Consider the following 16,941-nt stretch of genomic DNA (forward strand, 5'->3'; position numbering starts at 1 on the left):
GGGGTCAAAGCGATTGGCCTAACACCATCGAAATTAAGTTCAGTATCTTTTTAGGGATTGGAATAACACCCCGTTTTCCTTATTTGTGGGTAAACTGAAGAAGTTGAAATGCAATTAAGAATTTATGTTAGTGGCTTAGTCAATTTGTCAGGAAATGTTTTTATAAGTTCAATCGGAATATCTATGGGAGTTATACTAATTCGTTTAAGTTTCTTTATTTTACTAAAAACATGATCCTCAGGAATAGTAGGTAAAGGTACACCATCGTGTGGGATTTTCTGATACTCTTGGTTTGTTTTATTTACATGAAGACGCGGCAAAGACTGGATTATTCTGGCCAAATGACCATTTAATTGGTTAGCAACTGTTTCATCGTTAGAGTCTGAACAAAATAGAACACCACTAGAGGATTTTCCACAAATTCGTTTTATTTCCTTACACCACATGCTATGCTTTGATTGAAAAAGATTATTTTGATTATTTGATTTGAAAGATTTTTTGTGGTAATACTCAGTCGCAGCTTTTCTTGTCATTTTACGTACATTGTTGCGTATTACATTAGCGTTTCCTATTTTCCCTTCTTTTCTTTGTTGAATTTTATGCTGAATCAAATCTTTAATTTCTTGGGTTATGTAAGGACGATCTGTGTTGCACCGCTTGAACGTTTTCTCAGGAAAGCATTCTTCATATTTTTTTCTTAATTTATCTTCCAAAAATTTAGCTTTTTCATCAGAGGACTCTAAATTTGCTACCTCATCCCAGGACTTGGATGTAATCCAATTTTCAAATTATAAGAGGCCCCTGTCCGAAAGAGGGGGGCATGAAACTTTCTCAATGACATATTTTCTTTAAACGAAGGCAGCGGAGCCCACTTTATCATGTAGTAGTATTATAATATTCTAACAGATTTTTGCAAATTACGTCGAGTTTAGTATTGCCTTTAGTAGTCGGAAACTTTACTATTTTCTTGAGTCCTTGACTTCAGAGGAAACTTTCAATTCTTAGATCGTTCTTATCACCAGTAACGCAAACTCCAACATTTGGGCACTTAGAAGTAATAAAATCAATACACAAATCTAACTGTTCAGCCAAGACCTTTTTTGGAAAGATGCCATACTAGGTGAGCAATAAAACACTCCAATAACAATACCAGATACAGATCTCGGAAGCTTTTTTGGTTGAATCATAATCCAAATCATTTCATCATCGTCATCAATATGGGGAATCTGCAGAAGCCGCGGCGCCAACTGCTCACGTACAAAACACGATACGCCGCCACCTTTCTCACCTAACAGATGATTCTGATGTCTTAGTTTAATAAATTTTTTGTAACCTTGCATTGTAAGATGTTCAGGACTTTGTTTGTGTACTTCTGTAACTGTAATAATATCAGCTCCGGTTACATGAACATAACCCTCAAGTTCCCCCATTTTATCAACGTTGAGACTTTCCGCATTTAAAGTCAAAAAAGAAGGAAAATGAAAATGTGATTGAGGGACTTCTTTTTCAACAACTTTAACTTTGCTTACTTTTGTCTGTTTTGGGAAAATCTGTTTAGGCGGGAGAGAGACTTCACTTTCATCTAATTCAATATCTAGGCTATCTGATGCATCATGGAGGGCTGCAAAACGGTTACGAGACAGAAACGGTGACCAAGGAGCTGAAAATATATTAGCGTTCGTCTCACTATTTGATGTTTTAGAAACTCTGCATGGAGCTATTACCTGTGGATCGTTCTGCCTGCTATCTGAAAATTTCGAAAATGGTTATGCCCGGGCATGGTGGGAAGAAGTGGAGGAGAAGTGCGTGTGGGTGGGGGAGGAAAACTGAAAGGGGATACTAAAGTCGGGTTATTCAGGGATGGGGGGGGGGGCTTGGGGGAGTGAATTTTGGTGATTGAAAGCTTGGTAGAGATTCGAAACTATTTTGTCTGATATTCGCAAGGTTGTCGCTGACACAGGCAAGCGCCATTATCAGGGAGCGATAATGGCGTGTTCGTTGGCATATGCCGTCTTATTTTCCGAAAGTCAGGAGTGACATGAGCGAAAACGCATTCTCTGTCAGTACAAGTTAAAACACTACACAAATTTAAGTGGTCAAAACTACTATCATTTTTGTTGCAACATTTTGATCTAAAATTTAAGCATATATGTAAAAACAGACACTTTTTCTTCCGTCTACAAAACCCTCGTTCAAAGAACCGGCAAAGCGTGTTCTATTTACGAGCGGCACTGTCCTTTTTACTGCCGTACGTTCTTACGTCACTTCACTGCAAGTGTCGGAATGGGTAACTTGGTATACCTTAAACATTTAGACTCATTCACTGTCAATTCATATCCTTGACGGCTTGTGCAAACGAAAATTCTTCTTTGAGGGTCCATGTTTCATATATCTAAAATATTTGCTAACAGGAAAAAAAGCTTACCGTTTTTGCATATACACCCTTAAAAGGCTAAAAAAAATTTACGTTTGTCAAGCCCTTAAGAGAACAGCTAAATGGCTGATAATGTTTTTATTTGAAATTTGCTAGCTTATTAACTACATCCTTTGGTATGAATATAATAGTTCAAATTATGGGCTTGTATCTCTTGTTCTAATGGCTATTCTTGCAGATGAAAGCGATGCTGACGTGGAGGATAATGCTGAAACTGAGAGTCTCACTTCTCGTACAGTCTCTACTCAAAACGATGGAGATACGTACGAAATACAGGAAGAAGAAATAGAAAGCTTGAAGAAAGATATAGAAGGTTTAGATCTCGCCAATGCACCCACGCGAGCAAAAAAACGATCGAACGATCGGCCAAATACTTTGCCAAAGGCAGAGAAAAGACTTCATGACTCAAATGAGGAGCCATTTACCACAGAAAGGTCGTTTAATCCTGATCTGACATCAGATCATAAAGCTGGTGAAGATATTTCTTTTTCAAGGAAAAAGGCGGAATGGTATGCCCGAAGTTTGTCAGCAATAGCCCCTCGATATCAGCCGAAAAACGGGGAGTGTAGCATACTTTCTGGATTAAACCAGTTCACTGCACCTGAGCTCCTTTTTGGAACAAATAGTATTGTTTGTGAAAGTTGCACAAAAAGGCAGAAGAAAAAAGCACGTGAGTGGATTTTTGTTTTATGACCTTTTTTTTAGTTTATTTTTCTTTAGACTTATTTCCTAGACTTCTTTTTTGTAAGTCTTTGTAAGATCAGTGCAAAAATCCTCCAGAAGAAATGTGTGGCTTTAAAAAAGCCCTTTCTAACATTTGAAATAAGATTTATACCGAAAATAACTTTTAAAATTCAGCTGGGACAAATTCGTATTTCTGAGTAAAAAAATAAAGAAAAAAAAGAAGTAAAATCAAGAAAGGTTTAAAACAGTCATATACATAAAATTGACAAAAGAATGCACCGTCATTTTGTCAATGTTGTAAAAAAAAGTAACAAATTAAAAAGGAATCGAGAAGTATGTATATATGGGCCATGTCATGTAAAAAAAATTAAAACAAATCAAGCTAGTAAAAAGATCATCAAAACCATAAAAAGGAGGGAACAAAACGAACAGAAAAAAATAAATAAGAAGCAGTAAATAAGAAGTAGCAGAAATAACAAGCAGTAAGCATATATGAAACGAGCCATGTCTTGTTGAAAAATTAAAACAAATCAAACAAGTAAATTAAAAAAGATCATTAAAAGCATAAAAAGAAGGGAAAAAAGAATAGAAAACAAATAACAAACAGTAAATTAGTTGGATGTTTTTGTAAAAAAATTTTCCATGGGTAAACCCATAAAGGACAAATGGTTTTGTATCTTGAAGTCAAGCAGCGAATGGGGGACAATATAGGAACAGGCTGAGAGGCGGCCCGGGGGAGGGGAGGTCTTCGTGGGGAGTGTCTTTTGAGGAAAATATTTTCCGTGCGAAGGTTTTATATCGCATTTTCTTAAAAATAGAGGCACAACTTAACTCTCCGGCACCCAACTGTTTCTCGCCTAAATTTTGCTCTTAGAAGAAAAGAGTATGGAGCTTTACCTTTTCGCAGGGCTCTTATTTGGATAGATTTAATTTTATCTGATTCTTCCTGCGAAATGTGAGGGTGCCAAACCGGAAAAGTATATTCAAGATGTGGATGGATAAAGCAGGTATAAATCCCTAAAGAATGGGATGGGGGACACAAAACATATTCAAAAGTTTAAGGAAGGACATAGATGCATTAGCTTTGTCGATAATATTATTGATACGGATATCCCACTTTAAATTAGGAGAAATAGTGACTTCAAGTAATTTCAAGGAGGACACGGGACTTTAGGACGGATAGGATTAAGAAGAATGGTTGGGGATTTTAGGAAACAAATTAATATTTTCGTCGTTTTACGAGGGTTTATTCTCATGTCTAATTCCAGGGTTTTATAGCAAGTTTCATTGACGTAAAGTCATTAACAAATTTCAATCTGTCGGGAAACTCCTTAGTGAGACTGTTAATCATAACTGAAAAAAAGAAGGGGACCTAGGAGAGTACCTTGGGGTATTCCATTGTGAACAGTGAGGAGATTAAAATAAGAATTTTGGTATTTGACTACGTGTGATCCATTTGATAAGAAAAAGGAAAATCGATTCCACCAGGAGAAAGTCAATATTGAATTCAGTGACAGGTTTCTGAACTAATGCATTGTGATTAACAACGCTAAATTTTTTTTTAATTGAGCTAGGTATTAGGCTTTTCAAGGATTTTCGCAATGGATTTGGTAAGATAAATAAAGTAATAGGAAGTGGCAGTAAATTTGAGGTTCCCAAATTGCCTGAGGTCTGTAAGAGAAAGGATCTTTTCCTTAGGCCAATCAGCAACGAATTCTTCATACAGTTTTGAGAATATAGGAATGAGGGAGATGGGGCTAACACCTCTAAAATCAGGATTTTCGTCTTCCTTTTTAAGAAGGTTATGGAATCTTGTTTCCATATTTGTGGAAGCTGCCCAGACTCGATAGTCTCGTTGAAAAGGAGAGACAAGGGCTTTTAAAGGATATCACTGAAGCTCTAATAAGGGGAAATGGAATATCCTTACCTTACTGCAAATTGACCCACCATGTTTAATGTAGAACTCCTGTTGCAAAAAAGAAAAATGAACCCTTTTTTGTGCGTGTATTGTTGTGCACCTGTCAGAGTATTAGTGCAAGCGTGTGTATATATGCTGTTTTAGGAGGTATATCTTTGGTTACAGACAAACTAACCAGCTTTAGTGGTGTTGATGAATTTTGTTCTATTGCTTTCTATTTACCGGCAGCGTTCGATTCTTTTCTATTAATTCAATTTAAGGATGCTTTTGAGTGAATGCTTGCTATCTTCTCCACTCATGAAATTTTATGACTAGTCTGTAAATTTTGCATAAGATTCTATATTTGAATATGCCCGCGTCTAGATAGTAAATAAACGCTGACCGGTATAGAATTGGCTGAAAAGGTTTTGATGGCTAGGCATAACAACATTGATCATGTGCCTTATTTTTGGAGGCACACTATGCGAAAGTCAATGAAGAACAACATGATGCTGGTTATCTTCACTGCTAATGCTTTTTGCAGGGTTACAATGAAATCTACGACCTTGTTTCTGCACCTGAAACGCAGAGGATAAGTAATATTATCTATTGGACAAGCAACCCAAGTATGCTGGAAAAAAAATATCTATTTTGTGTTTTAAGCTTTCATTGACTTAAAGTTTGTTTAGTTCTATCACTTGTTTTTATAAGCATCGTAAAAGGAGAAATCAATTTCATTTCGCATGCATGTACTGACCTTTTCTCTATTTTGACGGCGTATAGATTCCTCTTTTACCTTGCAAATTTTCTTTGGGTTATTACAAGGTCTTTAATTTTTATGAAATCATAGCCAGAGGCGCTTGAACACATGTCCGACTATTAAGGAAGAGGATGGAAGGTCCTTTGGTTGAAGATGATATGGTGGATTGAACGGAATTTTTTTCATCTACTAAATAGATCAAATCTTTGTTGATCCAATATAAATACCAATGCCTACAACAAAATTATAACTCTAACCAACAGAGAGCACAGCTTGAAGTTTTTTGCATTTGCTTTAGTTTTTGGATAGTTAAAATCTTTATTAACACTACATAAACACATCGACTACAACAAAATCACAGCGCTTAAAATAATTTGGGAGATGAACGTACCTTCCTTTCCCATAGTGCTGTCAATTTTCTTTGTCGAAAGATCTTATTTAATGTACCACCGCACTATCAGGTTCGAAAGAGAACTTCCAAAATGCTGCGTTTTTTTTGTGTGTTTTTTTTTTCTACGTAGATTCGTATAAATATAAGAAAAGACGGTATCCATGTCAAGGAATGGAGGATGGGGGGGGGGGTGTCACTTTCTTGTCAGTCAACATATTAAGTGATCAAACCGTACCCAGGCCAAGGAAAAAACCTCTGCTTCCAGATCTGAGAAAGACTGTGAAAACCCCATTAGATAAACAGTGGTGACTAAGTAAAACTCGTTAGGCACATGCAGACAGTGTGAGAAGCACAAGAAGAATATATAAGCCATATTCTGTGGCACGATACTGGACTAATCTTTGCTTGACAGTACGGAGCCAAGGGTTTGATTCTAGCTGTCGCGAGATTGGGTGACAAGCTCCCTGCCTATCACTGTAATAAAAAAGACCTGGCAAATGAAAACGGAGCTAATTGAAACGTTGACAATTGTTAAAGCCCTATGCGCCATCAATAGCTCGGATGGATCTTTATGCTTGGTTTTATGATCCCTCCTCTCTCAATTCAGTATTGCAATGCTAAACTCATTGTATGCATTTTTCTCATTTCAGATGGAAACGAAACATGTGTTCACAGTCCAGCAAGGAAACAGTTGCTAATATTTGTCCCTCCTGCTATTTTGACTATTCATTTGAAGAGGTTTACCCATTGCGGCACAACTTTGAAGAAAGTCAATAGGCACGTTGGATTTCCACTAATCTTGGATTTAGCTCCGTTTTGTAGTGCTGCTTCATTGGTAAGGCAAGGTTTCAAAATTGAGTGGAGAAAAAGACAAAACTTTGGTTAAAAAGAAATTCGGTGGAAATATATGAAATTTGCTATTTTCTTTGGCTCAATCTTTGGCATTGTTTCTTAATATTATCCTAATTGGTTATTTGGGAAGCCGAAGTAATTAATTAATTTATTTATCACCTATCTATTGTTTGGTTTTTTATCTCCTGAGCTAAAGTTAAACGTTTTGTTCCTTTGTTTTAGTCTATATATAACCTTCTGAGTTCTGATACCCTAGTTCGCCATAACACAGACATAACGTAGTATTATACAAATTGAAGTATAGTAGCTCATTTTTCTCATTTTTTTTATTTTGAATGGTGGCTGTTGGTCTTTACGTGAAAGAGGTATATCTTTTTACTACAGTTTTCCTGAAATAAAGAAAAGCAAGAGTTTTTGGAAAAAAAAAAATCAGTAAAAATGACCAAACAGCTATAAATAACACATTGACTCTCATTGAGAGGGAAAAAAACTTTTTGAATAGTAAAGAAAAATCCTATACATCTTCAGGTACAGTAAGACTTGTTTTTGTTTTTTTGTAGAAATGTTCTCCAAACTTTAGTTTTCAAATATCCTACCCTCTGTAAGCTAGCTATGGATGGTTGGAGATTGAACTGATTTTAATTACTAGAATTAGCTGGATCTCGGTATTAGTAAAATCTCATTGTGTGCAGGCGTCGCTTGCCGCTTTTGGTGCCGCTACGGTGCCGCTTGAGAAAACTGTAAGTACTAAAGCAGTGTCATGAATGGAGGGTTAAAACAAACGCCGTCCTCAAGATGAAATCAGAATATATTATGGCACGCAAATATTTTAGATGTTTCCTTAAATCTGATCCTGCATACGACCCTCTTCTCTAGGAGAAGATCAATGCCACTAGCGGATTGGTCCCACATTATTTCATGGTTATTAGCAATTACAAGATATTTTGAATAGAACTCTGTTTTGCCTTTGCCCTCTGTTAACCTTTACCCTAAAATGGTTTTGGAGTATATCCCAAAACAAAATTTCTAGACATATTTATTCTTTTAGTAGTGAACTAGGCCAGACTGCTGCAGACTGTAGTAAACTGCTGCAGGCTTCTAACCAAAGCCTACTTGGTGCAGACTGGACTCTGTCTTGTAATAACTCTTTATAACAAACGAATTCTGGTTAATTATTTTTTACTGTGAAATTTTAGGCAGATTTGCCGTCTTAAATACGAAATTCTTTTTGAAATCTTCTAGTTTTTATTAAAGACGCTATCGTAAAAGTTGTGCTTTGTTCCTTATCTTCCCACAAAACTACTGAAGATTCGACTGTTACCAGTTTCTCAAATATTCTGAACAGCAACTCTATAACTGGCTAATTACTATAGTAAGCTAGACTTCTGCAATTCTGACAGAATGTACAATAGAACTGTGCTTAGAAAACGCATCTTGTACTTCTTATACACAATAGACTAGGTCTTGGATCAAGTCAAACTCTGAATCTTGAACCTGATTGATTAAAAATTTAAAAGCGCCAAATCATCAGATCTGATTTATTAGACGATGGACTCAGTCATTGGTCATATCTCAACTGTGATTGGTTGTAATCATGAATCAGATTAGCCAAAGGTTCAATAGCATTCAACTGCCGAACCGGATCCGGATCTGAGTCCAATATATCAATGCTGCCAATATTGTAACAAAATTGTCTAAACAAATTTAACTATTGAAAATGAGAAAGTCCATATAGTCTATATGTATAGTCTAAAAGAGGAAGCTCTAAATATCTGAGAAACCAAGTAAGTAAAAAAAAAGAGATTGAATCAACGAATTGAACTTGCTTTGTTTGAGGGAATGGGATGACATTCAACCTTACTAAAAAAAAATGTTACATAACGTTTTTTAAATTACTACATTACTGATTTAAATTCAACAGTAGCTATGAAATAAAGGGCACTAAATTAAAGGGCTAAAATACTAAACTTAAATGCCACACTAAAACTAAACGCTAAAAAATCACAGTTGTATGGCTGAAATATTTGCTTATGTTTTATTTTCACCCTCTTCCCAATTAAATGTAACTTCTTGCGTTTCATATGGCACAAAGGCCTTGGTCGTTATTTACTAGCTAATCAATTCATTTTACTTTCTGAATTACTCAAAAGCAATTTTCAATAGTTATCCTGAAAACTTAAATTTCAGTTTTTACTCTTTTTTTGTTAGTTTATGACTGAAGCTGAAAATTATATCATTGTTTTGCTTATTTAGATATTATTAATGGAACCAAGAGAATAGAATAAAATAGATGTTTGTCGCTTTATTTTCTTGTTTGTCATTGGCTATTATAACAGCCAATAAAATCTCAATTTGCCAATGCTCGAGTTTAAGTCTCTCCATTTCTAATGTGCTTTCGCTGATATTCAGGGTATATTACTTTCTGGTTTCATTTTTATTTTCGGAATTCATATTTTTTGATTATATGCGGATGAATCTAAAAATCTATTTAAATCATCAGGGATAGATTTATTATTGTTTTTTTTTAAGGTATCAGTTGTTTTTCTTTGCAAACCACTAATTTTTTTTACAGCATTTAAAGATCCGCTTGTGTCAACAGCAAAAAATAACACGTCCACGCATGCAAACAAACAGTTGTGGAGGCACCTTTAAGTATAGTATCCCCGTGAAAGATTAGGATCTTGATAGAATTTGACTCTATGTGTTGTTTGAGTTTTTATCATCCCCGCCCCCTGCACTTCGGAAAAAAAATCTCAAGATTAAGCGATCTTATTCATTTTTTTCACGTTGCTCACCCTTTCGCTATGTGTCTGGAGGGGGTTGGAAAGCAATTGAGGAACAGTGATTATTATGTTAGGAAAGATATCCTTAACATGGTCACATTTGGTTCCAATCCAAAATGCACCTAACTTAATGCATATACACCTAGGATATTTAGGTGTTACATTCATTCCATATTAGGGTGATTTTCCTGAAAAACAAAATATTCTGTAGAAGGGTTTGACATGCATTTCAAAATCGGTGTTTCTAAAGTACATTTCCTTTCAAGGGAATTTCGACAGTGTCTTTAAATCAAAAGCATATATTATATTCATTATATGGCGTGGTAGAACACAGCGGAAGACTCGATAGTGGTCATTATACAGCCTGTGTTAAGGTAGGTTTTCTTTATTTGATTTCATTCGTTTCTTCTTCTTTTTTTTCCTATTTAAAGCTCTTAGAGAAGTTGCCTAGTTTTATCCTGTCAAATTGGTGAGATTGAAAGCGAAATTCTCTAAAATTCTTTGAAAGTTTATTGAAAAATGACTCTTTTGAAAAATCATTTAAGAAGGATACCGACTGTACGTAAAATTGTTTTTAAGCATTCGATGCCACATCTTTCAAATGAAAAAGGTTAGTTTATTTTAAACACAACTTTTCAGTCGGGAAAAATGAGTTTTTTAACTCTTAATGTGAAATAGAATGGATCCGAAATATACAGTCCATATGAGGATATTTTCATTGCAAAACTTGGAATCCGGATGTCAAAATAAATTAGACCCGTCTGAACCCAGCTCAAAGGTTGCTGTCCGCTTTTTTTGTGTGTGTGGTTTCATACAAACTGTGACGATGTGTATTTTGATATTTATGTTCCCTGTAAAACATGCTAGTTTTTTTTTTTTTTTTTTACAATGCCAGCAGTAACTTGCACCGAAAGGTCAAGATACTTATATCATGTGGTTCATTAGATCTCTCCAGTTTCCGCGACAGGGATAATTATTATACTTCGATTTTTTTTTCCGGCTTAACAATTGGGACATTTTTCCGTTTTTCAACGATTTTCCATCAGTTTTTACTGTATTTTTCAGTAAAAAAAATATAAGTGGATAAAGCTGAATTTCAGCCATAAAATAATAGTAAAATTGTCGTCCTGCGTTGAAATATTCAAACAGTGGGATTGCAGAAAGATAACATATTAATAACATCTACAGGGAACATAAACTTGAAAAGCTCAGCAATAAAATGGATCAAATCTGGGCAAAGAAGTACCTTTCAAGGAAGTTTCCTCGCCCCAGAAATATTATCCTTTATTGGCTTCATAGCTGCAAGTACAGACTTTATGCCTTAAATTTACTTTGTGCTGTGTAAGCTTTGTAGAGCGATCAACGGCTGTATCCTTTTAAGTTTTCTCATTTATCAGTATTGAATAATTTAGCATTAAATTATTATAGTTGAATCATAAGGCTAACAAACAAAACTTGACCGAGTCAATTATTTACCCTACGTTTTAATAAAGGACCCATAGGACGTATATCCAGGGCTGCCACTGAACGCAAAAAAAATCACCATTTTTTCTCAGAAAAAATCACCAAAGGGCAACTTGGCAGTGAAAACTTTGGTGTACCAAATAGTGATATTATCTGTTAAGTGATTCTTATAGCTGAGCGTTTTGTCTAATATTAATGGATTTTAATACCTATTTTTAGTTGAATTTATGCTTACTATTGGTATTTACATATTTAGATGAATTTATGCATGTTACTGGTAAAAAAAAGAAAAGTATTTTTCATACCAAACGATTTTAAAATCTCACATTCCTACAAATTTCGTTCACAGAGCTAATTAAAGTTTCTATTTAAAGTGTTCGCTCCCAGAAATTGCCAATTTTTATACTTCAAAGATCAAGATTATATTGGTTTAAAAAGAATTCTTTGACTATGGTAGATTTTATGGTAATTTCGTGCCAGAGCTCCAAAAAAGGGGCAGAAAAATGTTGACTCTGGCATCAATTACAGTCCAAGTTTTTTGTATGTATTTTCCATTGTTGCAGAGTAACGCTGATTCTGGTGGTGTGATTTTCATTAAGATTCATTTACTTTTGGGGGTTCTTTCCCGTTTTTTTCTCGAAAATCGGGCAAATTTTTCACAGGCTTGTAGCCTTCGATGGGTAAAACAAAACTTAATGAATCTTATATAGTTGGAATCAGCATAACAGGCCAATTCTTCTGATGTTTCTATTCATTTCATTTTTTTTTAATTTGATCTCAAAATTCAAAAATTTCAGTATTTCAGCTATTATTGAGCTGCAACCCTCCTTACTTACAATTCGTTACCACAAACTGTTTTATTAAGAACGAACTGTGACAGTAAAATTGAATGATTAATATAGGGCAGGAAATGACATTTCTTAGTCTGAACATTTAACATACTGGAAGGGTAAAAATTCAATTAAATAGAGGGACAAACAATAGCGATTTTGGTAAGTAGACTGGGTTAGTGGTTTTATCCCCAATATTGAAGATTTAAAAAGTTCGGTTTTGCTTACATCTCCTATATACCAAACACAAGAGTAAAATGGGTAAAATTCTAGGTGGAGGGACTTTCGCTATCTTGGAAATAGTTAGATTATGGGAATGAAACTTTCAGGTTGGCATCTTAACTTCGGAAATAAAATCCTTAAATAGCTTAAAATCCAATTCACGTCATTAGCGTCGTGTTTTAAAAACCTAAGTTTAAGGGAAAGCAGACCAACAAAATTATGGAACAAAGAATTCTATGCTATTTCTGAAGCCTTAGAAATAGTAAAACAGTTAAAATGGAAGCTAGAATGCACCTTCCTGGGGCCTGGTTTAGGGCTTGAGGTCTTTCCCGAAACTTTCTCTCCCCTGGTGCATCCATTTTCAAAAATAGTCAAAAGCCCTTCAGCTAGAACCATGCTTTGTCTAGAATTTAGCCAATCCCTATCTATTATAGTAGTTGATGACAAGAAATAAGTATATAATCCCGCCTACTTAAGTGTTCAGATGTGAATATAGGCTTAAATATAAATAATATAATATATTTTCTGGGCCTGTAACAAACTTCGTAGATCCAAAGATTCCAAACACCGCCCGTCGTAGATCCCGCGATTGTCGTCTATTACATTTTCTTCTGTACTAATATAGGTGGCACGGCTTTTGGTCATCCCCCCTGACCGGCTATTTTGATATGCAGTAAATTCGCCATTCACTGACAATTGAGTCTATTTAATAGCATTTTTATGAGAATTTGCCTCATTGTTTTAAAAAGCTGTTACGTAAACATAGTAAAATCACCAAATTTAATAATAAAATGACCATAATTAAGGTAAAATCACCTAAAAATCACCAAACGAAAAAAAAACCACCAAATTTGATAAATCACCAACGGTGGCAACCCTGCATATATCCATTTTTTTCGAGGGAATGCACATTGAATCGAAAGCCAAAATATTCAAATAAATGATAATATTAGATAATATACAATTAAATTAAAATATTAAATATTCAATTGCATTTAAAGGGTTATAGTGTAATATTGTAAAGGTAATATGAAATGTATTCAAAACGTTATTTGAACCATCAGAATAGTCGTTTTGTTGCTGAATGTTTTAACAGAGTCGTTATAAGTGCCTAGCGACTTGGTAAATTTCATTTTCAAAGTTTAGAATTATTTTGTTAAATTAAAGTTTTTACTACGCAAAACAATTTCAACTTGCATTAGTGTCTAAAAGCTAGAAAATTTTATTTTGAAACTAATGATTTTTCTTTTATACTAGGTTCGACCGATGGATGGTGACCCAAAACAATTCCTAAGAACGATGTCTTGTAGTACATCAGATATTGATACTTTAATCGAATCCATGACAGATAAAAGACCTGAAACTCCTGACCTATTGAAAGAATTACCTAACGATTTTGGACGGAGTTCTAGTGAGTTTTCAGAAAGTGATTTAGACAATCTGGGAATCAAAATTCCAAGTTCAAAGTGGTACTATGTTAGTGATACTCAAGTGAATTCGGTTGATATCGATAGAGTTCTCAAGTCACAAGCATATTTACTTTTTTATGAGAGAATATATTAGGTAAGCTTAGTGTGCTTAGTGTTAACATCTAATTTTTTTGAAATTAGTATGTACTTTTTGAATATTATGCAAAATATTGATGAGTTTTGAATATTAGGACAAATATTCTTTGAGTCTCACAGAGTCAACAGGGAGCTTGAGTCCTGAAGATAAAAACTATGGGTTTTTCGATCCAGTTCATTCATTCAATCAGTTTCGGGAATGTATTTGGGAAGAGGAATGCGGGAACTACATAAAAGAGTCAAATTACATTAAGAATATAGGAATCTATGGGAAAATTTGAAGGTATTAGGGGTGATGTATCAGTGAACTTGTTAGAAATCATTTTAAAAATTTATTTCATATCATTGTTTTTATTTCATTTCACTGGATTCTGACACGTCGTGTTTTTGTATTGTTATGTTTTGCTCGACAGAAAACCCAAATCGAAATTTCACAATGTTTACAACTAACTGCTGACAATTTTCATTTACCAGTAAGGCTTTGGTCAACCAGCAAAGCTTATTTTATTGATAATTTCATAATAAGGTTGTATGAAACCTTACAGTTTCCACTAAGGGAATAAGTTATCAGTAAAACTTTCATTACTGATAAATTTATAACACACGTAAATAAAAAGATCTCAGTTTCCAAGGGCATACCGCCACTCTTCAGTAGAGGAGCTACTTCTCATAAATGCAGGAAGGCTGGGGTAAAACGTTTTTTCGAAATCTGGCGATGGGGGTAATTTTGTTATTTTTTCGATTTTTTAATGGAAATACCAAAAAAAAAACATCTTTCAAAGAAAATACCAAAAAGCTATTTTTCAAATTCGAAGGGAGATGGGAAATCCTCCCCTCCCAATTGACGCAACCTGCTTTTTAGTCCTTAAACATATATATGCAGCCCGTGTAAAAATGAATATTTTTTTTATTTACAGTTATTTGAAAATTTTATCTAATTCTTTGGATTTATTTAAAAGTTATGTAGAATTTTGTATCTTTGCATGTCAGTTTCCTCAAGGGGAGGGTAGGTGTGTATATATCTTCTAAAGGTGTGATTTCTACAAATTGTAATACGTCTTCATTGTAAGCCGGACTTGATCTTTTTGCGAAAAATACATCTGATATTCAATAATGTAATAATCTTCAGGGCCGTACCCAGGATTTTGTTCTGGGGAGGGGCTACTTTCCATGGGGAGGAGGGGGGGGGGCAAAAACACTTAAAAAGACGCATCAAAAATCTGTTTATATGCATTTTTTACGTTTTTACGAGTCGGATTAATATTTCGTGGGGGGGGGCGTTCAAACCCGCACCCAACCCCTCTTGGTACGGCCTTGGTAATGGTAGTGAATGATAATAGACGAGATGATGTTGAATGTTAAGTGCATGGTGAACATTTCATTTTCAAGGGTAGCTAGTTCTGTATTATCGCTGTTCAAGTTTATATTTGCTTTAATAAATCTTCAAAGTAATATTTCTTATTCCTTTAAAGCCAAAGAATCATCTATCATGATCATCTGTTATTTAAATATAACTAATGGAAAAAACAAAAGATGTCAGAAACACACGTGAATTTTTCTTATAGAATTCTGAATGTTTATTTTAAAATCAACTTGGCTATTACTAGAGGCGTCAGTTCATGCAAAATAAATTTTTCGAAATCTGGGGGAGGGGGATTTCGTTGTTTTTTCGATTTTCAACGGGAATGCCATAAAAAGATTTTTCAAATGAAAACACCAAAAATGTTTTTGTTAATCTAGAGGGAAGAGGAAGATCAAAAGGATAAAAGTGACCATCCCCCCTTCAGTCGACGGACCTGGTCGTTTGCTGAATGAACAAAAGAAATTTGCTGATCGATTCAACGACAAAATAAATACCTAATAAAATAAAAAAATACTAGAAATGAAGCAAGATGGCAGAATATGTTAGATGGAAATCCAGAGTTTTCAAAATTTTTAAATTAGCTCCCTTTTCAACTTAGTTAGTTGTAAGCCTTAGGAACACGTGGATCGGCTCTGCAGTAAAATCTGAACTCAAAATTTTATATAGCTCATTTTACCACTTTGTATACATTTGTACCGTTATTTAACGGATGAGGAATTATGAGCAAGTATTTACAGACAGAGTCCCTAATTGAAGAGCTCATTTATTCAAAATTTTGCTTTACGATTTAAGTGACAACGCACTTGGTCGACTCTTAGCGTTTCACGTTTGTAAGGATTGTCTTAAACAATAGGGATTGAAGAACCCAGAGGATCAAAATGAGAATATTTGCTGTTGGCTATTCATATCCAAAAACCGCGATTTACTAAGATTTTTCTTTTGGCTGTTTTAAAATTATAATCTTGTTAGGATAGTGTTATATTTTGTCAATGTTGCCCCGCAAAACCGTGCAAACAATTAAGCAAAACTAACTCATTAAATTTAGCAAGATAAGACACATAAAAAAAAAAAAAAAAACTGTCAACACACAATAAATATACGACGCTGATCCCCACGAAGTCACCACGACCTGTAAAGGCAATCCATAAAAATTCAAACATTAAAAATCTATTGATTCCCAAAGAACAATACCTCTTCTCAAGGTATTTATTATAATTTGTTTTTAGCTCATTTTTGTGGTTTTTCGTGGACTTTTTGCTTTTAATTTGACTCCCGCTAGAAGTAAAAATTTCTTAACTGCTGCTTGTATTGCTAGCCACAGAGCTGTTTGGGGGAGGATGATGACGAACTATTTTTCCCTTATTTAAAGTTGCTGATGAATTAGTTATTAAATAAATTTATATTTGTATATTATAAATAAAAAAAGAGGCTAAGATATTCGCAGGTGCTCAAAGTGCCACCCAAAGAGCATAAGGAATTGATAAGAGACTGTTGCTATGGGTTTGACTGCAACTAAAAACTTCGTGTGCCATTGGTACGGCAGATTTTCTGAATTTAGACGTTTCTTTTGTTGCGAACTATTTTTTATTGGCTATGAAATGTAAGGTTAGGTTACTTTGCCAACCCTAGGTTAGTAAAAAAAAAAACTAATGTAATGAATTAAAATTAATTGATTTTAGTAAATCAATTATTAAAC

General features: G+C 34.5%; 1 protein-coding gene across 1 annotated transcript in view; it reads left to right on the plus strand.

Moving 5' to 3' along the window:
• Usp16-45 (ubiquitin specific protease 16/45) overlaps positions 1 to 15,046 on the plus strand; it is an 81,182-nt gene extending 66,136 nt beyond the window's left edge. Inside the window, exons 9-12 of the mRNA XM_089086354.1 lie at positions 2,613 to 3,104; positions 6,817 to 7,001; positions 10,068 to 10,175; positions 13,575 to 15,046. Coding sequence (XP_088942480.1) covers positions 2,613 to 3,104; positions 6,817 to 7,001; positions 10,068 to 10,175; positions 13,575 to 13,880 — 1,091 coding nt within the window. The 3' untranslated portion in view covers positions 13,881 to 15,046. The remainder of the gene's footprint in view (positions 1 to 2,612; positions 3,105 to 6,816; positions 7,002 to 10,067; positions 10,176 to 13,574) is intronic.
• Positions 15,047 to 16,941: the final 1,895 nt, after the last annotated feature.

This window comes from Artemia sp. Qi Xiang Cuo, chromosome 1, assembly GCF_049724085.1.
Source record: "Artemia sp. Qi Xiang Cuo chromosome 1, ASM4972408v1, whole genome shotgun sequence".
NCBI classification, from domain to species: domain Eukaryota; kingdom Metazoa; phylum Arthropoda; class Branchiopoda; order Anostraca; family Artemiidae; genus Artemia; species Artemia sp. Qi Xiang Cuo.